Source organism: Pomacea canaliculata, linkage group LG4 (genome assembly GCF_003073045.1).
Source record: "Pomacea canaliculata isolate SZHN2017 linkage group LG4, ASM307304v1, whole genome shotgun sequence".
Lineage (NCBI taxonomy): Eukaryota > Metazoa > Mollusca > Gastropoda > Architaenioglossa > Ampullariidae > Pomacea > Pomacea canaliculata.
In genome coordinates this window covers 5,791,375-5,812,957 of record NC_037593.1, presented here as the reverse complement: position 1 = coordinate 5,812,957, position 21,583 = coordinate 5,791,375, and the positions used below count along the sequence as shown (strand labels likewise).

General features: G+C 40.2%; 1 protein-coding gene across 1 annotated transcript; it reads left to right on the top strand.

Moving 5' to 3' along the window:
- Positions 1-4,554: 4,554 nt before the first annotated feature.
- On the top strand, positions 4,555-21,270 carry LOC112561483 (carbonic anhydrase 1-like). Its single transcript, XM_025234009.1, has 11 exons — positions 4,555-4,575; positions 5,558-5,610; positions 9,584-9,692; positions 12,247-12,283; positions 15,576-15,608; positions 16,836-17,009; positions 17,534-17,682; positions 17,858-17,947; positions 18,686-18,749; positions 19,316-19,473; positions 19,725-21,270. The coding sequence occupies exons 1-11, from the start codon at positions 4,555-4,557 to the stop codon at positions 19,947-19,949; spliced, it is 1,113 nt and encodes a 370-aa protein (XP_025089794.1). The 3' UTR covers positions 19,950-21,270.
- The last annotated feature ends 313 nt before the right edge of the window (positions 21,271-21,583 follow it).

The following is a 21,583-nucleotide window of genomic DNA, read 5'->3' as shown; positions in this document are numbered from 1 at the left end:
TACTTGTCGGAAATAAAGTTTGAAATATATTTGAATGTGGCAATGACTGCCTGGTTTGCATTTGCTGGAGGGACATGGAGCGAACTCAATTTCTGTTCTAAACATTCCAGAAATTAAGCTCGCACCCGGTCAATGTAGAGGAGATGTTCAGATTTTCTCAATTTAATTTCCTAGTCCTCCGCCACCATCACCAGCTGAGCTTTTGTGACTACTAGCCCATCCTTTCCATGAGGCATCTGCTTGATTGACAACAGGGTCTGTCTCAGAGCTTGTCTCGTTAAATTGTCCCCCGGCTTTCGCAAGGTGTGACTCAAGGTGCAGGAGTGCAAGTTCCAGGGATTTCTCGTTGGTAATCTAGTGATTATTACCTTTGTTCTTCCTTCCAGACAACCTTACTTGCGTAGCAACAACGGTAAATGTAAACTTCTTTAAATTTTGAAGCAAGCGGATCTTCTTTGTGATTTCTGGGTGTTTTGCAATACCTTTTGTTCTATGAAACAGTCGTCGTCATTCTGTTGGGTTTTTACTTTCATTTTCGTCCCGAAGGTGACTTTTCTTTCAAGTTATTCTGTGAAGCAGATGGACACGGGGACAAAGAAGGAGGGGTTCATGAACCAGCTTGGTTGAAAATGGTCAGAGCAGGGAGCACAGTTCGCACCCACTTCATACATCTACGGCAATGACAACACAAGACTAGTGAAACTACTAACCCAAGATAAATGCAGCTTGTTAAATCTACTAAAGAAAGGTTCGGAAAAGATAATTGAAAACATTTAGTTTGAGAGTTGTGACAACTGAGCTCAGCGCACCATGTACCACTGTAACGAATCGAAACCTCCGGGCGTATCTAAACGTATGGGTATAGTCTGCGCATGCGCACGAAGCGAAACTTCACTACCGCCTGGTAGTTTACTTGAAATAAAAGTAAAGGATGAAGCATTACAAAACATTACGAAATAAAATGGCATTGCAAAAGCAAAATTATACAACTCACAATATGCTTTGAGCTGGTTTTTGTATAAAATAAACCCAAGAAAATATTTACTAATCCATCTGATGTTTATTTATCAAAAACCAGATCAAAGCATATTAGGAGTTGTATAATTTTGCTTTGCAATGCCATTTATTTAGTATGTCCGTAATGTTTCATCCTTTACTTTTATTTCAAGTAAAACTACCAGGCGGTAGTGAAGTTTCGCTTCGTGCGCATGCGCAGACTATACCCATACGTTTAGATACGCCCGGAGGTTTCGATTCGTTACACCACCAGACGTTCTCGCACTAACAGATACCCGTAACACGAGGAGGTCACATCCGGGTCAACGCGACTTCACTTTCCCGCCTGTGGTCGCTCTCATTGGTCCTCTTTGTTCACTGATTCAGACTGTTTACATGTTTCACACCACTGACCCTGTATATCTCGTGTTTACCTGTTCTTCCACTAACCTCTTTCTAGTATCCTTCTGTGATATCTTTGATCCACCCTGTTAGAGGTCATTCACATATGCATTGAAATAAAAAAAATCGGTGTTCGTGCGGTTGGTCACGTGTACGCTGCAATATTTGGGAATTTTTTTTTTTTTAAATTTATGGACAGACTCACAAAGTGTTCATATCCTTTTTTAAAACTTCTTGTCTCATATTCCTTTTATTGGCCTCTTTCTGTACAGGGTGATGTTTGTAGTATTTCGAGGTCCGAAGTGGAGAGGTACATTATATAGATTCAAGATGTTATTTCCGCTGTCATTTGTCCAGTCATACACGAAAATTACATCCCACTAGGCCTTTAAATATTACCCTAAATTTTCTCCATGCATGTCTAGCGATTATTTCTCAGCATGGGATGAGGAGAAAAGGAAAAAACAAAAAACAACAACAAAAACCGTTATATTTAAATTTGCTGACGCAGTAGGGCGCCGTTTGGAAATCCAGTGATGTGTGTAAGAGAGCGAGCACGTGTGTGTATGAACAGGACCTTGAAGTGCCCTCCACTCCACTCCTTTCGCGAACGTCATGTAACTTGTCTGGTGGTGGTGGTTGTGGTGGTGGTAGTAGTGGTGGCGGCGGTGGTAGTGTCAAAAGTTTATGAATTGCAGTCGTAGTTTCAGTGGTATCTTAGAGTTATGGCAGCTGTGGAACAGGCCCCGGGTTGTCTGAAGGGCACTGAGCAGTTTCTATTCAAGACTCACGATTCTTAAATGTCATCATCAGCATGACTGTGTAAAAGGCTAGCATGGACCTTAGTCATCAGTATACAACAGTTTGCTACATGCGTGCTTTCTTGTCCTGTATGCAACTCGTTTTTTTCCTAGTTTTGTTTTATTTTACTCTTTAAACAAATTTGTTGTGTTGTGATCATGTTTAGTTTAGGCTTGTGATTGGGTAAGCTGCTGTACACCTGAGGCTAAAGGACAGAATCATTTGTGTGGTGACACTGTGTTTGTTTGTGTGTGTTTGTGTGTTTATCTGGATAGAAATGGCTATGGCCTTTAGAAGGCCTAGAATCAATTTAGCTCTATCAAAGCTTTATTCAAAACAGTGTCGTAGGACGATGCTAGGCTTTGGGAGGGAGGAGAAGGGAACTTCATGCTGACAGTGAGCGACATTCACATTCTTGCCTCTTCAGTATCGCCCCCTTGTCCCCCGATTCCTATGCCACTGAAAAAGACCTTGCCCATAACCTTTTAGTGCGTGTGAGGCTGCTTCAGTTTTGGATGTTTTTTCAGAGACTGGTTGAAGAATGCAAGACTTATAGTGTGTCTGTGATGCTAGGTGCGAATCTGACTGGGTAAGTAAGCTAGAGAAGGTCACTGTAGTCATCGTAGTAAAAGAAATTTCATTTTAGTGTGTGCTCTTTATTTCTGTAATTTCAATTATTTTAAGAGTCTTATTTTCACAAACCCCTTACTTTTGACCTTAAGAAGTTAATTCGGTTTGTCTTAAAACAATCAAATAGTTTAACTGTTGTCGGTTACCCGGTGGAAGGCTCTAGTTGATTTGTCCGTCAATGACCCTCAGTCAATTACTGTGTAATTGTTTTTACTATTATTGTTGCTATTTCTCCTCCTCCTCCTCCTCCTCATCCTCATCCTCATCCTCATCCTCATCATCAGTATGGCGCCAGGAACAGCATTTGAATGGAATGAACTCAATAATTATACCAGCCCAACACCTGTTTGAAGGGAGGTAATCAAGCGTCTGTGTGACATGACCGTACAAGTATGAGTTAGTGCCCTTTGCTCCATGACGACAGGCGCTTGGTGACAGGTGTCCGCAGACAAGAAAGGAGCTGGTTGCTGCTACGTTCCATCATGGTTAACATTCATGTTAACATCGGCATGTTTTCAAATCATTGCACAGATTTTTACAAATTTGTGACTAGTTATTGTTTACAAAGTCATTATTGTGCTATCGGTATTGTGCATTCTGGTAATAAACATCGTTGTACAAGTCTGTGAAGATTTATATCTAGTTTTTGTTTTTAGAAGCTTTATTTTTAAAATTTAAACTAAAACTTAACTTTTTCAGAATGAATGTTGATCCATGGCTTCACGAGAAGAGAAAGTAAATTGTGTTCTTTGGTTGGCTTGACTAAATCTACCAATGTTGTCCAAAGAAGGTTTAGAACCAAGAACAAGGAAGAAACACTAAATAGGAATTCCATATCAAAGAGGATGAAAAAAAAAGTTAAAAAAAAAGGTTCTGTCCATGATAATCCACGGTCTGGTAGGCCTGGTTCCATTGATCATGGAAAAGATATCAACAAGGGAGACAAGACTGTTCTCGAGGTTGTGGAACCAAGAGATGGACGAAAGAGCGATGAGACTTTCAACGATACAACCAAGTGAGGAGGACAGAGCTGGCAGAAAAATATCTGAGTTTTCGTAGGTACAGGCGTCGCTGGCTCTTATGAAAGATCTTGTCAGTGTTGACATCCGATTAAAGATGGTTACCGAAGATAGTACTTAAATATTATAAGAGCTGACTATATATCTCGTTGGCACCATCATGGATAGTACTGCTGACTTCATCAGGCTTGTTCATCCTGAAGTCAAAGATAATTTCCTGGGAAGAGTGTGATGAAAGCTGAGATGGACAGAAAAGTTTTTCAGCAAACAGACATGGACTAGCCGTCACATACAGGACCTGCTCACAACTGACTATCCAGCTATTCCCCAACTAGTACCAACATACTAGCATAATACTAATCAGATTCTTAAGTCTTTTCGCCGCTCTGTGGGAGCATTGGCACTAGTCACAAGATGTATGTACAGTATGTATCTTTAAATAACCTAATATATAATAGTTTTGTGTCTCTTATTACTTTCTTCCAGCACATGTTTGTATAATCTTTGACCTGTGGAAGTAGTCACTAGGTGAAAGTTCTCGTACTGACGACGTTACAAAATAAAAATTGCAATGTTTGATTTGTATACACAATAATTACTGTACATTATATTAACTGAAAGCTAACTCAATCATCCTAACATACAGTAACAATGATGTCCTGTCTCTCTTTCCCTATCACACACACACACACGCACGCACGCCACAATGGCAACGGACGAACGGAAGGTGGCTGGCGGCTGCAGGGAAACATAATCACATGGTTTGTAAGTGTGTGTAAGTATCTGCCACATTTACGGTTTCGTCTCTTAGTTTCTCATGACCGCGGGGAAGACTCGGATTTATAGAAATGTTTCGTGTATACTAGTCGAAAGATATTTGAAGTTAGCTGCGGTTGGCCGCCTCTCTAACCAGCCTGCACACTATCAGCAAAAGCGACACATTGAAATTTAGCAGAAACAATGATAATAGTTATGTATTAATATCTAGAAATGTGAAAGGCAATTAACTTACATTATGGCAAGGCGATTTGTTCGCGGTTTGTGAGTGGCATGTGTCCTACTGTCCCTTAACTGATAGTGCAACATCCTGCTATGATGAATGCAAAATTTTGTAGTTATTAACACAGGTATTGAGATGCTTGTAGTCCATTTAATATACATAATAAATAATTTCTAAACGAATCACTCGCGTATGATATCCCAGAATCATGCAGAGTTTGAACTGTGTAACCTACTGTCAGATGATCTCTTGAAATCTCGTGATTTCCGTCTAACCTACTTCCAGATTGTTTCTCGGCATCTGTCACCTACTTTCTTGTGACACTTTAACGCAACTGACCGCCCAGTAAACGGGTCAGGGGTGTTAATAATAATTAATAATAATAAATGATAATAATTAATAATTAATAATAATAATAATTTTTAACTGAAGCTTCGCCGATTGTTCTCCAATTTATTAGAGCAGTATACTTTAGTCGCCTGGAGGGTTTGTCTTGTGACGAGCGGAGGAAGTAGTTGCTGTAACATTTTCTGAAACGTTGATCAGGCTGTCAACCGTGTGTCATTAGGTTGATTGCTTGGTTTATAGGCTTGTCAGTCAGTTTCATCATTCATTCCGCCAGTTTATCACTTTGGCCAGTGGGTCACCGGGGCACAGGGATTGTGAGAGGGGGAGGCAGGAGCACGTGGTGGTCACTGATTGTCCATAGTCTTTGTCGAACTGTGTGATAACCGTACTGCGTGACCTTTGTCCAGCGTGGAGGTATGTAAAATAATCTCTTCTCTCGCACAGACTTCGACACTGCTGTCTTCACATGAAAAAACGATATAATTTTACGAATACTTGGCAATGCGACATCATGACGATGATAATAACGATGAGCATGACGATCGTGATGATGATGAACATTTAGAGTACATTTTCCCGTGTGTAAGAGAGCTAAATGTACTACAAAAAATACAAATAAGTAAACGAATCGAAACCGACAGAGGACGATAGGACAAACAAGACCAGCAGCTCAGACTACGCCGGGAAGAAACCTGTAGGGATCCTTTAATAACGACCAGCCATGTATTGTGCAAAGAAAGTATGTGTGCCAGAGAAGACATTCGAACCCCTGGCCCATGATCTTCACTTACAACCGCGCCACCATTTGCTCTCTATGTCATCTCTTTTCTCCCCTTCTCTCCTCTCTCTTCCTTTTTTTATCTTTATCTTATCAAAAATCAAAATCAAAACAGACTTTATTGTCTGTCCAGGAGACCCAGTACAGAAATTTGTCTTCGCTCACAAGGGCAGGCTTACATATTTGAGTAGTTCTCAATAAACTTCAAGCACAATCTGCACTTGTCACCTCGACTTGATCACTCACAGCTCTCTCCACACATGTGAATAAGGCGGTCAGTGATGAAAGTGGTGTGTGTCCTCGAAATGACCTGTCGATGGTGCGGAAGTCCCGGATGTTAAGTGAGAGCAGAGACCGGAACCACAAGTCGTCGGGTTCTCTGTAAGCAAACATGGGATGCCAGTAGATAGCAGGCTATCGAGGAGACCCTTCATGGAAAATAAAACAAACCTTGGGTACATCAGACACCCCTAATGATTCTACAACCCTGGACAGAAAGATCGTTGACCTACTGAGCAACCTTGCTGTATAGTCCCAAACAAAGTTTTGGTTAACGATGAGCCGCTTATATGACATTGGTCCTCTAAAATATTAAATGGAGATAAACAATTCCTGTCCTATAAACATCGTAGTCGTGTTGTAGAGTAAAGTACTACTCAGTGATGATGCTGATGTCACCAAACCCAACGACCATATACTATAATTAATACAATATTATTGTCACGGACCGTGTCGTTGACCCGGTTCCTGAGTGCTAAGAGTTCACGGGCAAGGATGGAGGTCGGGTAGCGACCAGTCTCGTGCGAAACGGGTAGCCTTAAAGTACGATGGAGTGAATCACAGATTGAAAGAAAGTGTTGTCTGCTGTGAGTGACAGAGAAGGCGTGGTCTGTAAAAATAGTATCACAGTGAACTTTGCTGCACGTGCGTGTTCTTTTGTGGACCTGATGTCCTTCGTTGAAGAACAATTATTCTCTCCTGTAAACTTTATTAAGGAAATGGACTTGTAATACTGAAAAAGACAGTTTATATCATATACGACTTTATTCCATATTTGCAATTAAATGCTATTTAGCATGATGAGTGTAAACTTTATGTAGGTCACAAAAACATAAAAGTTTAGCCGACAAGGTGTATTGAATGGCATACAGCACTCATGCACTGTCAAGGAGTGGTTCATCGCATCTAACCTGCTCACTTATAACAATCCAAATGTCACCTTTCAAGCAGAATTAGAAATGGGTATGTGGGGCATCTCTCAGGACAGACCAAAGTACCTGTGACCAACAGTCTCTATGACAGTTACAATTCTTACGAGACAGACCGCCTTCTTAACGACAACAACAATCAACTGTTTATAATCATGACAATTTAATAAGACTCCCAGTCCAGAAGTAATATTATGACATCTGGCGAGCTGACTCTGACAACGTGTCTACCATCGACCTGCATCACTGATTGTGACATTTACATATTGTGATATTTGATAAGCCCGCGATGTTCGACCCTAGAATCTTCGTAGCCCTCGGTACCCCAGGTTGTGTTTCTACATTGTTCATTTCCACGCACTGTACTGACCTGTCCTGACCTTTATGAGTCGTCTCTATGTGTAGCGGAATTAGGGTAAGATTTCATTAAATTTTATTGCTCTTGAAGTGAACTTATGCCCACCTATAAGCAAATTTCAGTTACAAGAGAAAAGAAACAAATTTTTCTCCATTTTTTTCTAAATAAACATTTTTTCTCATCTTCACGTCATTGCTCTTCCGTTCATATTGTGTTTGCGTACTTTCAGCTGTGCCACAGGGGCAACCATTTTGCAAACAGATAATTAGAGAGAATTACACCCACGGTCATGTATGCAGGTCAAAGGTAGCTTGACAGAGTGACCAGACGCTCGGCTATTAAAAAAAGTTGTGTCAATGAGAGCAAAAAAATAAGTTTCAATTAATTTTCTTGTGGAGACAGACCACTGCCTTCTGTGGTGTCTCGCCGGAACCAAAGCATCCATCAGTTGACAGTTGAGGTGGGTTCCATGTGTCCAAGATGACTGACTTTAGATTCTGCCAGTTGCTGGGGTCAAGCAGCGGTGAAGTGGACGTAGTGTCCAGACTAGCGGGATAAACACAATTCCCGTACTACAGAGCATTATTTATTTTCACATGATATGTTATGTATTGAAGAAATTAAGTTGTTGTAAGTTATTCTCTCAAAAATGTTGATATTTGCAATACCAAAATCTGGCTGGTTTGATGCTAAACGTGTGCATATACTGCCTTTGTTGATAAAACCCTCAAGCATAATTATCATTTTTATACCACTTGATACAAATGCATTACTGTGGACAGTCATGTCTGTTATGGTCTGTGGTTCTCGCCCTCACCTGCTGCATGGCTACTGCACAGCGATCTACCGGAGCTAGTGGTCATGCATATCTTGTGTATACACTAACGTCACACAATCAATAATAATAATAATAATAACAATAAGGAAGACAGTTTATTTGTTTTTGTTTCTAAAAAATTATTAAGCGTTTGCCATTTTATGTTTAGCAGGGTAAGTTGGTCACGAAAACATACAAAAACTAACCGGCAAGGTATATTTTTGAAATGAGATACGAAGTGTTGTAAAATAACTAACCGTCACCCATTCATTGCGTCGCCCTGGTTTAGACATTAATTTACATGTTATTGGTGTCATTTTACCGATCAAATTCAGGGACAACCTTTTTCTACTCTGTAAAGAAGTAAACAACTTCTGTTATTGAAACCTTTTGACTCTTAATGTGATATTTAAATATCATGTTATAAAAGTACAGCGCATACAGTTTATACTACTTGATATAGATCATACTCAACTGTGTTTGTGTAAGTAAAGTGTACATGATGTTCAGACAGCTATAAAACTGCCTAACGACGCATTTCTCACAAAGACTTCGCATGGTTACGAGACGGTAACTCGATCTGTTTTTGCCGCCAAAGGACAGACGCACTTTGCAATGATGTTTTGAAGCTTTAGGATGCTGTACTCTACTTACTTCTGAACCCTGGCCTGCTGAAGTGGAAAAGGACATGCAGAATCCGTAGTTCAAAGGGCATTTATGTGAACTGTATTTGCGTCGGGCAGTTCACAGGCACTAATGATGTTTTCGCTTCTTCATAAGTAAGCTTCATCTTTAAAGGTCTACTCGCGTCAACTGTCTCCAAATCATCTTGAGTTCAAGAGATTTGCTTCTCATTATCCGAGTGTTTGTTCACCTTTTGTTATTGACATAGATTCCTGCAGCTTCCTTTATAAACAGGAAGTCAAGAACCCTGGAATTATTAATTAATCAAAATACCATTACGTCATTAAGGCTACAGCCAATGGAAAAGCTCGGACTATTTACTAATTAGACATCTCCCTTTGTGTCATAACAGACTTCATTCTGTGAATCACTATGCTCGTAGACTTCACTCTCATAGAAATGGAAGCTGAGTTATCGACTCTGAATATCAGAAATACTGAAGAGTATCTTGACCCTAAACATCAGAAAAACTTCACCCTATTAGTCCTTTAAGTGTGTGTTTGTGATGACACTTTCATGTCCGGTCTCTTTATTTTAAACAGACTTCTTCCTGCCGTCAAATATGTTTCTTCCTCATCACTGAGAGGCTGGCGAGTGTTCGTTCCTCGGCTCGTCCACGCGGGACAAGATGCAAGGGTCTCCGGCCAGGAGGTAGAGTTGCACTTAAACTACAGGGTCATTTTAAATAGACTAGATGATAGATAAAATATTTATAAATGTCCTAGTTTATCTTTCCACAACAAATTGTGAAATATCAATGAAAGAAGACGTATTTCAAGATTAAACTACTTCATTTGAAAGAAATTTTGGTATTAACTGCGGTTTGTGTAATGTTCTTGAACATTATTTTCCATGGCAGTGACACTTGTCATAGATTTAGGCATTGTGTTTGTTAAGATCACATTTGGTTTACGCTTACATGCATCTTTCAAAAAGTACTTTTGGTATGATGAGCAGATCAAAGTCTTTATATTTTTCCATAATCTTACAGGATTGACAGTAACAAATATACAGAACGTTTGCCTTCCTTGCTTTCTCTGTCTATCACTCTCTCAGAAAGGTTTATTTCTCAATGTTAGAATAGTTAATTTTGTGTATACTTCAGGACTAGAATGCTCGTTTTAATTGCAGCGATAAGTTTTTCCTTTTGTCTTGAAATGAACTTAAAAGATTTAGTTAAAGGTTATTATGGCGAAGCTGAAAACGGGAACATCTAACACCACTGCTAGTTAGTCATCAAGACTCATGAATATTTAATAGGCCTTTCTTGTAAATTGAGTAAAAAAAAATAATAATAATAATTCTCCTCTTTTCGATCCGTCCTCTGTACCGGAGTTTGCTATAATATTCCCTGTAATATCACGGATGTGTATTGGTGGACTGTTGTCTGTCTGCCGAGACCAACGCTTAGCGTCTTGCGAAGTTCTCCACTGTTAGTCTCGGCGAGCCTAAACAAAGAATGTGACTAAACCGGAAGCTTCGTAGCCTAATGCCTCAATTTAGTAGTTAATCTGAAATGTGAATAAACCGGAAGCATTGTTGTCGAAGCCACGTTTTAGTAGTTAACTGGAAAAAATCGTCTGCCAGCAGTCCAGTAATACAAGTTCATAGTAATATCCACCAGTCTAAACTTGCACTGTGTATGCGCGGGCCTGCTTATCTGCGCATGCGTGTCTGTTGTGGTTTGAAATGTTTGAAAAGGGAACGGTGAAACTGTGGTACCCATTACTAAAGTACCTGAACCTTCCCGAATGCCACGTCCTCTCAGCTCTCCTTGTTGCACTCGTTGCACTGGCGTCGACGACGTATCCACGTGCTTTGGTGACGTCACAGACGAGCCTTGTCCTGGCAACGGGTGTTCTTGAAAACTTGTCCTAGCAAGCGAAAGGGCGTTGTTCACTCCTACCTAACTTAAACCAGTCATTTTAAATGGTAGAAAATTGCTCCAAAGTCCACCTTCTAAAAGGAAACCTCTTTGGTAAACCTTTCATTCAAAGCTCCAGGAAGAGCATTCGTGATTTCCCAGCACGCACGCACAGAGGACGGGTTTGAATGGGAGGCTGTAAAGCATCTTCTTGACATTCTGTGGTCAGCAAACAGGTTGTTAAAGATTTGCGCAATTTTTTTTGTAACAAAAGCTAGTTGAGGGTTTCTTTTTACAAAATACTGTTTCTTAAACTTGGAGTGAGCAATGCCTCTGAGTTTATCGAGATAAATCTTACAACCATCACCAGGAAGGGAAAGGTCAAACCTGTGACGTCACAATTGTCACAATTGTTCACAATAGACATACATGTACATACATAAATTTACTGACTAGCTTGAAGGTTGTACTCTTGACATATGTGGTATCCTTGATGACTTAAACATTTTAGGACCTCTCTCCATGTATGAGGATGTTTGCAGATGTCTGTCCCGAAACCACAGGGATCTTGCCGTCTGTAAACATCCTATCTGTACTCACAGCCTGTAAACACGCCAGCTTCCGTAGCTCATATATACACTAACTTTGTCCAGCAGCCGAGAATGAAAGTATGAATTCACTTTCTTTGACGAGTCTTTAAGAAAACAGCATCAGCTCCTCGTCTCTAACCGACAATAAAAACAAATATTACTGACTTTTAAGTAACCCAAATTTTAAGTAACCCAAGTAACCCAAATCCTTGTATTTTTGAGATTCACATTCGTGAAGTAATCAGTGCTAAATTTGTGACCTTCCTGAAAAAGCACCTGTTAACAATCATTTATACGAAGCAAGCAGTCGAACTACATGGCCCCGACATTTTATTGTCAGTCTGTACAACAGACAGTTTTATCGCTTCAACAAATGCGTCTTTCCTTCCTTCGACTTTGTAACGGTTATCGCATAAAAAAGAGAAAAATATGATTGGCTTCAAATAGTTTCAGTTTCATGCGAGCGTTAAAAAAATGTAGGCCAGGACCCCCACTGTCGTCATCGCTGCGCATGCGCAGACGGCAGGTGTAGGTGGGCCGCTATCAGACATGTGGACTGGGACTGAACACATTCACGCTCTGCACACAGTGAACAAGGTGTCCTGATTGTGGCTTCAAGTAATTCACAGTGGTGTAAGATGTTCCTGGTCTTCTGTCTTTTTATTTGCGTACAAACTGTCCTCGGTGAGTAGAAATAAACAATCATTAACGCTTCTTGCTGCTCTGTTCCCTTCATTTGTTTTTGTTGCAGAAGTCGGGTGTTCCTTGCGCTTGGGTGTCTAATGATGGTGACCAGTCTGAGTATTTTTTTAGTATTTTTTTTTAAATTTTAGGCTTTGATTTGCGTGCATAAAAGTGGTCTCATATCCTACCAAAAATTCTTTGCAAAAAAATCAGCGTTAATGTTTAGTTGATTTATTGAAGACTATTGCTGTCACAGAAATTGTTTCATTATGACTGTGATAGTTTCTCATTTATCTAGCACTCTTTCCATCAAAATTAATCTGCAGTTCATGTTAAGCTGATATATGTTTGCAGTGTGATTTCCTAAACCAACGCCTTACTTGAAACGTTTGGTTTATTATCATTAAATAAATGAATATTTCCAATAAACAGTTCCTTGATCCCAAACTTTAAATTTCATGTACTTTTCATGAACCTTCTTCTCGCAAACATTTGTCATTTCATTTTGTTTTCCTTCACTTTTAAAGAAAATGTTTCTTCAGCAATTTTGTCGGGATTGTAGAATATCACTCACTCTCTATGCCGACCGCCATTAATTTGTGAGAACGTCCTTGCCTCGTCACCACTAAAGTACACGTCCGCTGGTACAGAAACGAGGCCACTGTCCTCTCCAAAACGTTCTTGAAAACCGGACATTTGTCAGTGGCTGGATTCCGCCCTTTATACGAGTAAATAATCCCGGTACACGCTGTCAGGCGAACCGTCAGCCCTCAGGCCCTTGGGGTCGTGAAGTTGAGACCCTAGGTCACTGCTTCAATTAAAATTCCTAAACCAAACATATTTCCTATTGCCTGCATTAATATTTTTTGGCTCTTAAAGTTTATTGAATTTTCACTGACCGTCGACACTTACCTTGGAGTGCTGAGCTTGACAAGGTCAGGTCAGGTCACGGGCGGGGTCATGTACAAAGTTTTTGATTGTTGGTGATCTAAAACACGGCTTTTAAGATAACGCTTTCTGAGAAGTTTCTGATAAGGATTAAAAATGTGCAACGTATCAGTATTAACCTTTTTTACACTGTTAACAATCTTTTAAACCAGATTTTTTTAAATATTCGCTACCGTTCGTACTTAATGTTCATAGTAAGGTTATACGGTTAATTCTCAAACATGCTTGATAATTTTTTTCAAAGACTTTCTACTATATGTAATCCATAATCATGATAAACATGTTTTTATTTGCATCATATAATTTGCATGGTGTTCTTGTTTATATAATTATATTATAATAGTAGTATAATTTTCAGACCATACTGACTTCTGTTTGGAGCGAGATGTAGGCATTAGGCGCGAATTAATAACTCTACATTCATGCACTAATTTTCTTATTGTCATCTCATAAATTAGCTCTCTAATTATGATTGATTTATACAGATGTTTCCCGGGATTATGTTCAGGCTTCACAGAAGGTGATTGATCACCCCTTAGTTCACGATTCGGCTTAAAGTACTAGTAGGGTGCAAATATTTGTTATGACTGGATAATGCTCAGTGCAAGTGACTATTTCTCTATATCTGGAGGAAACACCTTCAATTCTTGGTATATTCGCCTGAAAAACATCCCCGTGCATAGAAGAAGGTAAACTGTACAAATATAGTTCTTGGATGTCATCACGCTGTAAAGCCAATGGACGAGTTGGTAACATTATATTCCTTATCTAAGTCATTAGGTCGCGTATGGTCTTAGCTCTCCCATTGGCTGTAGTTTGACAACATAAGTGTATCCATACACAATCCTGATTGTGTTGTTGATCAGGATGTTTGAAGGAGTGTCTGGAGAACGGAAGGGGATCACCAAGATTTGGGTAATGCTATCTTTTACTTGAGCTTCACTCAGACTTTCAAAACATTTTGCACTCCACTAGTCCTTTAATATCGTCTTGGCTTACTTCTGTCAGGCACACACCGTGTCTAGTGTCACTAATAGCCCCGAGGTCGTCGTTCAACGAGAAAAATAAATATTAGTCATGCTTACAAGTATTCTGATCTGTTCACATACACATTAAGAAAATAAACACATAGGTGGCAGTATCAGTTTCTTTATTAATCTGAACACTTGCAGGATTGTGGAATAAGGCCGAGGGCTGGTATGCATGTCAAGTCTTAATGAGTTTTAAATCCCGGTTGTGGTGCAAACAGTTTGAGGTCTTACTAGAATTTCTTGAATCAACACAGTGAAAAAAGAAACTTAACCTTTAAGAGGCATGTCAGATTTCACGAACGTATACCGTGTCATTCCCTGAAGTGATAAAGAACAACAACAATGAGCAACAGCAATAAAGGATTTTCGACCTCTGGTGGATCAGACGTAAAACCATGTTAATGTAGTCTGGGTTTGAGCAGAAGGTGGCTAAACGTGCCTAACGAGTTTTTAATTTATCAGGAAGGGTGAAAGGCAGCAACTGGAGAAGAGTGGGTTGTATATTCTGTATTTGCACACTAGTCAGGGTGAGCAGCACACCGTTCACCTCCTCCGGTCCTTCCTGGGCAATGGGGTCCGTTACTATTTGTTAAATCTTTCTCCTGGAGCGTTGCCGCTGATTGACACCACAAACGTTTGTTTGTAGATCGACACTGCCTTCTAGATAAAAAAAAAAAATATATATCTAGCACACAGCATGTCTACAAATGATGTTCCCTGACAAACATCGCATGCAGCGCACATGTTCGTTGTGTAAATAGCGGTTAGCTGAGATCACCCCCATCTCCTCCCTTCCCCACATACACAAAAGTTTTGTCAAATTTACATCCGCTTTTGTTACATGTCTCATACATCTTATTCGCTGGACTGTGTCTGACTTTGAAAAACAAGTTATCCGATCTTCTAAAATGCGCCTTTATCCCCTTTATCTCCTTCGCCAACGCACACCCCAGGAATCCTAAGGTCTTGCAATAGTCGCTATGATTTTGTCAGCTTCTGCCTAGGGACCTTAGTGCCCAATAATAGTTGTAGTGATTTACAAAAAATATTCTCCGTACAGAATTTTAGATCCTATCCTCCCCTCCCCGAACTCCCCCCAACCATCCTCACCCATGTATTCTGTCTCTTATTCACTCCCTTTCCTGAGGTCCTACAGAAAATAGTGGCTTCAAATTTCATTTCGGGTTTCATCGCTAATCCCATCATGTTTCATTATGCTAAATACTGGGTACTGCTTTATCTCCTCTCCCGCCATACACATTCTCTCTCTCTCTCTCTCACACACACACACACGCTCACACACACACACCTTTATTCGTATCATATCCGCACCAGCCTGCATAACCAGCTGTGCTACATCTTGTAATATTTGTTATTTGTGGGCACACTGACAGCTCTGTCTTTATCTTTGTGTCAGGTGGCACTGGATGGGATTATGAAGGCCCTGAAGGTGAGTTCCTCTTTAAAATCTTTCGACAATGACTAATCTGACAGACATATTTAAAGGGTAACCCTAGCTAAACGTTCAACTCAGAGCTGCTGTTAAGTTGCCAAAACAGACAATTACCTGCTGTTAAAAAAGTAGAGAATTTTTAATTATTGAACTTAACCCTAATTATTGACGCCTGTGAAGACCACCGGTGCGAGATTTTGAAGTCTGCGCTAATGAGGCGTTACCCAATCAGCGAGCTGACATTTGCGATATTGCGAAAAATGAGATGAAAACACAAACGTGTTGAATCGCATATGTAATCACTCTTTTAGTGAAAATCTACATATTTACAAATACAGGTTTTAAGTGTACGCTAGCGCAATCAGATGCCCGCAGATTCGTACATCTTGAATTGTAAATTATAGTATTCGCTCAGTAAAAATACACTATAATACACTACAGGCTCATTAACATACTGGTATGTTTAATTTCACACACATCATCATCATCAGCAGCAGCAGCAGCATCATCATTATTAAGTCGCACGGCAAATAACGAAGCCATTTTAACATGTATTAATTGATAAACTCAGGTATGTTTATAATCAAATAAAACTCAAAACGCGTGAGAGCAGACAGGTGTACCTTGAGACAACCCCCGCAGTCACTAGAAGAACCTGAAAACTCCAAGCAAACAATTTTCACGGCGGAAAATCACTTCTTTGTTTGCTTATTACCGTTGAGTTAGAACTTATTGAGCATGCATACCATAAACTTGCCTGGTCGTTAGGCGGACTGGAGGAAGACAGAATTTGACAGACTATTCGTGAGACCTTAGCTGAGAGGCTGTGTGTAGAGCAAACGATAAGAAAGAAATGTGTTGTAGGTAAAAGCTTGTTTGCTGGTCTAATGACAGCAATACTAAAATACCTCAGGAACTCCTTTCCAAAATAAAACTAACGACCTTCAGATGATTAAATAATAGTAACTATGTACTCCCGATGTGTATTAAGTGAAAACCCAGTGGTCCCTGCTGTCCCGTTCGCTGTAAACTCTGTGTGTGTACCTCTGTGAGTGCGTGCGTGCGTGTAGGGGATCTCAGTTTGTCTAATACACGTTTAGTTTGTTGTTACAACAGCTAAAGAGTGAAATCGCCACCTTTAGACAGTGAGATTTGTGTAAACTTGAAGAACAAATGTAAATATCTTTTCGAACAGAAGGTTCCTCACCATTGTCTTTGGTGCAGGTCCCGAGGAATGGCCTGCGCTTTACCCGCAGTGTGGTGGCCGCTTGCAGTCGCCTATCGACATCAACACCTCGGGCATCCTGTACGATCCCTCCCTTCAGCCCTTTGACCTCAACAAGTATGGCGTGTACGATGGCGCGCAAATGAACCTCAGCAACGTTGGGGGTCACACAGGTTCGTAACCTCAGTGACCGCACTTGATATATATATATACACGCACATTTATAAATGTAGATGTACGGACATGTGCACACTTCATCCACATATTTGATGGTCATCATCCTTGATACCTGTCTTGGGGTGGGTGGGGTGGAACACATGGATAGAGGCGGCAGTTGACAGGGACGCTACTCTTGCCTATTGTGGCCCATAGTCAGCACGTCCAGTCCAGTCTTTGACGTTCGTAAGCCAGTTCTTCCTCTGGTCACTGCATAGTCAGATACACTTACTGCCCATTACCCACCACTTTAGCAAGCAAAGACCTGTCTGTCATCAGGGTAGCCCAAGGGTATATCGGTATATCCTAAATCCCAGGGTAACTAAGGTCAACACTTTTAGCAAGATCGCAAAACAGTGACATTTATCATCCGACCTTCTGTACGTGTTTGCGTCTACAGTAACCTGTGTTCACTGCGGCCATTGAAGTTATGCACTGAACGAAACACTAACGCTAACCATCCTTTTGTCTGTCCATCTAGCGGAGGTCAAATATTCAGGTACCCCGATCATTATTTCGGGGGGCAGTCTTCCTGACGATTACGTACTCGACCAGTTCCACTTCCACTGGGGCGAGAAGGACGACGAGGGCTCGGAACACACTCTCGACAAACACCGAGCGCCCATGGAGGTCGGTGCCTCTCCTCCTACCTCGAGCCCTTTGTTGTGTGTGTGTGCGACTGTGAGTGTGTGCCCGTGTCCGTGTTGTTCGTGTGGGCATGCAAAGTAAAAACAAGATATAATATATATTTATAGCATTTGATTTTGCTAAATGACGATGATGATGATGATGATTATTATTACAGCTTCACATCGTCCATCACATGCACCACTACAACAGTTCTGAAGCCATTTCGCATCCTTACGGACTGGCTGTCCTCGCTTTCTTCTTCGAGGTGAGCACGTGGTGGGTGGCGTCCTGGTCACCTGACCAACGTCCTTGTCGTCAAGTAAAGCGAAGCCACTCGACAATAATCTCAATAATCTTGAAACAAGTCTGAATGGTTAAGATGCGTAACAGCTTTAAATAGGATGTGGGGTTATTTTTTTTAGATATTGTAGGCTCAAGATAAGTAGGCTAAGCCTCAACCAGAAACTGACAAGACTGTTATCGTCTGATGAAAATAAAAGGGTCAGATAACCGACAACATAGAAAGATGATAGTAACGGATCATGGCGGATGACTAATGGCTGATGATTATGGCTGTCCAAAAGTATTATCATGTCTCTGTGTTATCTTGCCATTGCCTGCTCTCTTGGTGTGGACTGGCTAAACGAGTGTATGCCAAGCCTTGTGGGTGCAGTTTTAAGCTTTATAAATAAAGTTAAATAAAGTTTGTATTTGCTAATCCTGGGCCGTGCTTATGAAGCAGAGGTAAGGTTACCCAGGGTTATCTACAGTCCCTGTCTTGCTATTACTACAGAGAGCTTGCTATGACTGTAAATATAGAAAGGAAATAAAGTTAACAGAGGTAAGGATGGTTCTCTGACTCAAAACTTCGCCCCTCTTTAGTTCTTTTATTTTAAATTATATTTCTAACACGACTCAAAAGCAAAACCAAAGCCAAATCAAGCATATCTTCCATAAACGTTTCTGATCATAAATCACTTGTCTCTGCTTCCTCTGTAAACAGATCGGAGAGGAGAACGAAAACTTCAAGCAGCTCCTTGACTACTTTCCACAGATCATTCACAAAGGTAAGTCAGACATCAGGTAATACACTGTCCACAACTGATTCATCAGAGAAATAATACTCGTATGTGCATCACTAGAATCAGGCAGACGAATATTTCGTTGTGGCCGTTCGTGCTGCAATTAGTCTTAATTAGTCTCAATGTGATGTGCTATTCTCCGCTGAATATTTACAAAAATAAAATGGCTGTCTGGTCATCTTGCATGAGTACTTGTATCGCTTGTTTTCATCCAGACATTTAGACAGTAAGTCCTGTTCAGTATGCAAAACATGTGTTTTCTTATCTTGAGAAAGGATATTTAAACTCTCGGGAAATCTGGTGCTGGAAATCCAGAAAAGTATCTGGTTCAGAAATATGCAGAACCTCTGCATGCTATGGTCCTAGAGAGTAGTATAATTATATGTAAGTATGAAAGGTTAGTGAACTCAGCTTACATTTGACTTTACAAAGGTTAGTCTTGATTTTCTTTGGTACATGAGCTACGGTTGGACTATTTTCGGTTGCGCATGTTTATCGTCTGCCGTACCTGTTAACTGACATTAGACTCCTAATTAACTCTTTCCTAACAGACCAAGAAGTGCACATAACTCCATTTCCTCTCTCGAAATTGCTGCCAAAGGGCTCTACAACATACTACAGGTACTTCGGCAGCCTCACCACCCCGCCTTGCTACGAAACAGTTATTTGGACCTTGTTCAAGGACCGCATACAAATCTCCGAGGATCAGGTAGGTCATTGGGTTCAAACATGCTGCTTTTCGTCGCAGAAGAAGATTAAGCTCGTTATATAGAGAGGTGCTAGGGCTGCGATAAGTTAGGGTTAGGGTTATGAGTTAGGTCAGGAATAGGGGTTAGGCTGAAGGTTAGAGTCTGAGGCTGATCACAACACAAAAATAAAAATATTCACATTCACGGTTCAGATTTTTCTCAAGATTTCTTTCTCCTAGTTTACATTCGCCATCTCAACGTCTTTTTTCAGATCAACAAATTCAGAAACCTGACTACCGTACGAGAAGATGGCAACGGCACGAAGGAAGTCAAAATCGGCCGCGACTTCCGGCCTATTCAAGAGCTGCACGAGCGGCGTGTGTACTCCAATGACGTCAGCATCCAAGTCTGCGCCACGTCGAAGGGTACCCGTGACAGACTCACGTTGGCGGCCGTTGTGACGTCAGCATTGCTGTTGGTCCTGACTTTGTGCTAGGCCTCACGCAGAATGCCTATGACATCATAAAGGCTATCTTCTGTTTGCAAAGTAGAGACTTCAGATCCTGAGGTTGATATTTCATTGTAAACTGTGATAAGGGTACGTGCATACACAGTTATGTATAGTTATATATAGTTAGTCTGATAGTGCATAACCAAAGAACAGGAACGGTCAGACAAAAAGTTGACCTAGGTTAGACCTTATTTATAATGAGATCTTAGAATATATATATAATCTGACTTATTAATTACTAAAAAGAATTTTCCACCCAAAAGAGAAATCAGTCTCCATCTTTGTACATGATATAATCTAATTGTCTCTCATGTTTTATTGTAGTGTCTTTGTTTTGCTGTAACCTAGAGCTTGAGTTGTTTCTTTTTAAATAGAAGGTTAGATTTTCTAAAAGCAAAACTTTTTCGTCAATAAAGATTTCTCTCTCCTCTCTCTCTCTCTCTCTCTCTCTCACACACACACACATGTCTTTTCAAATTTAGATTTTTCTTCTGTTCCTCTTTAGATATACATGTATATTTTTTTGACAAAAAACATCATACATGAAAATGGGGGAAAATATTGTATTGGTGCAAATTAGATAATCGTCTCAGAATCGCAGCTTGCATACTAAAGCTGGTATTCCAGAGCCAGGAAGATAATCTCTAAAATCTCCAGATTTTATAAATAATGTTCGTACTTTGTACTTTGTATGTTATATCAAAGACTATATATAATAATATATCATCTTTCATTATACGTAGCTGAGTCATGGCAAGTCCATTGGTTTCCATTCATCGCTCTGAGACCTGGTGTCAATGTTTTTGCAAAGAACTAAATTTCATTAGAGGACACTGTATTGTTATCATCGGTTTCCTTTGTCCTCGTGTGTGTCTGTCCTCCTGGTCTGTCGTTATGCCCTTTGTGCTATATATTGACCTGAGTTGGACTGGAAGTCTGTTTACATTGCACGCCGCTGTCTATCACACTCCTGATGTAAATATATACCTGTCCTTGGTGTCCTTGTTGACTCTCCATGATTCTCTCAATGTCTCCCCGGTACAGCGACCTGCGGCTGTTCTCTAAAGTGTTATTTATTTATTTTGTGGGCTCCGCACGAAGGCTAATGTTTCAACAAGCAAGAGTCGTTCTGTTTGTTGTTAAGATTTTTTATGTACAGTTATACTTTGTGGAAAATTTGACAAAAACGAGATTTATTTTTCTGAGAAAAGGTCACGAAAAACGGAAGTACCAATATATTCATAATTTATTTATTCGGCGTTTAGTTTATACTACTAATCTATGAATAAATATATATATTTTTAAATTGTTTCTTGTTGTTGGAGCGATTACTGGTTAGACAAGTGACGTGTACAAAAGCGGAGTAATTTACAGGTCTGAATATCCTTCATCATTCATGTTTATTGTATAATAAATGCTACAGGAAAGCCATTTTTAAACGAAAGAGAGCTCGAGATTTCAGATACAATTTGATTTGATAAAATTTTTAAAATTATTAGCCATCGGTGAGTAAAAACCCGCAAAACATTGCCAGCCAGCAAATGATGTTTGAAATAATGCATGTTTAATGACACATCCTGCAACTAAATACACAGTCGACATGAGCTTGGGACCGATGA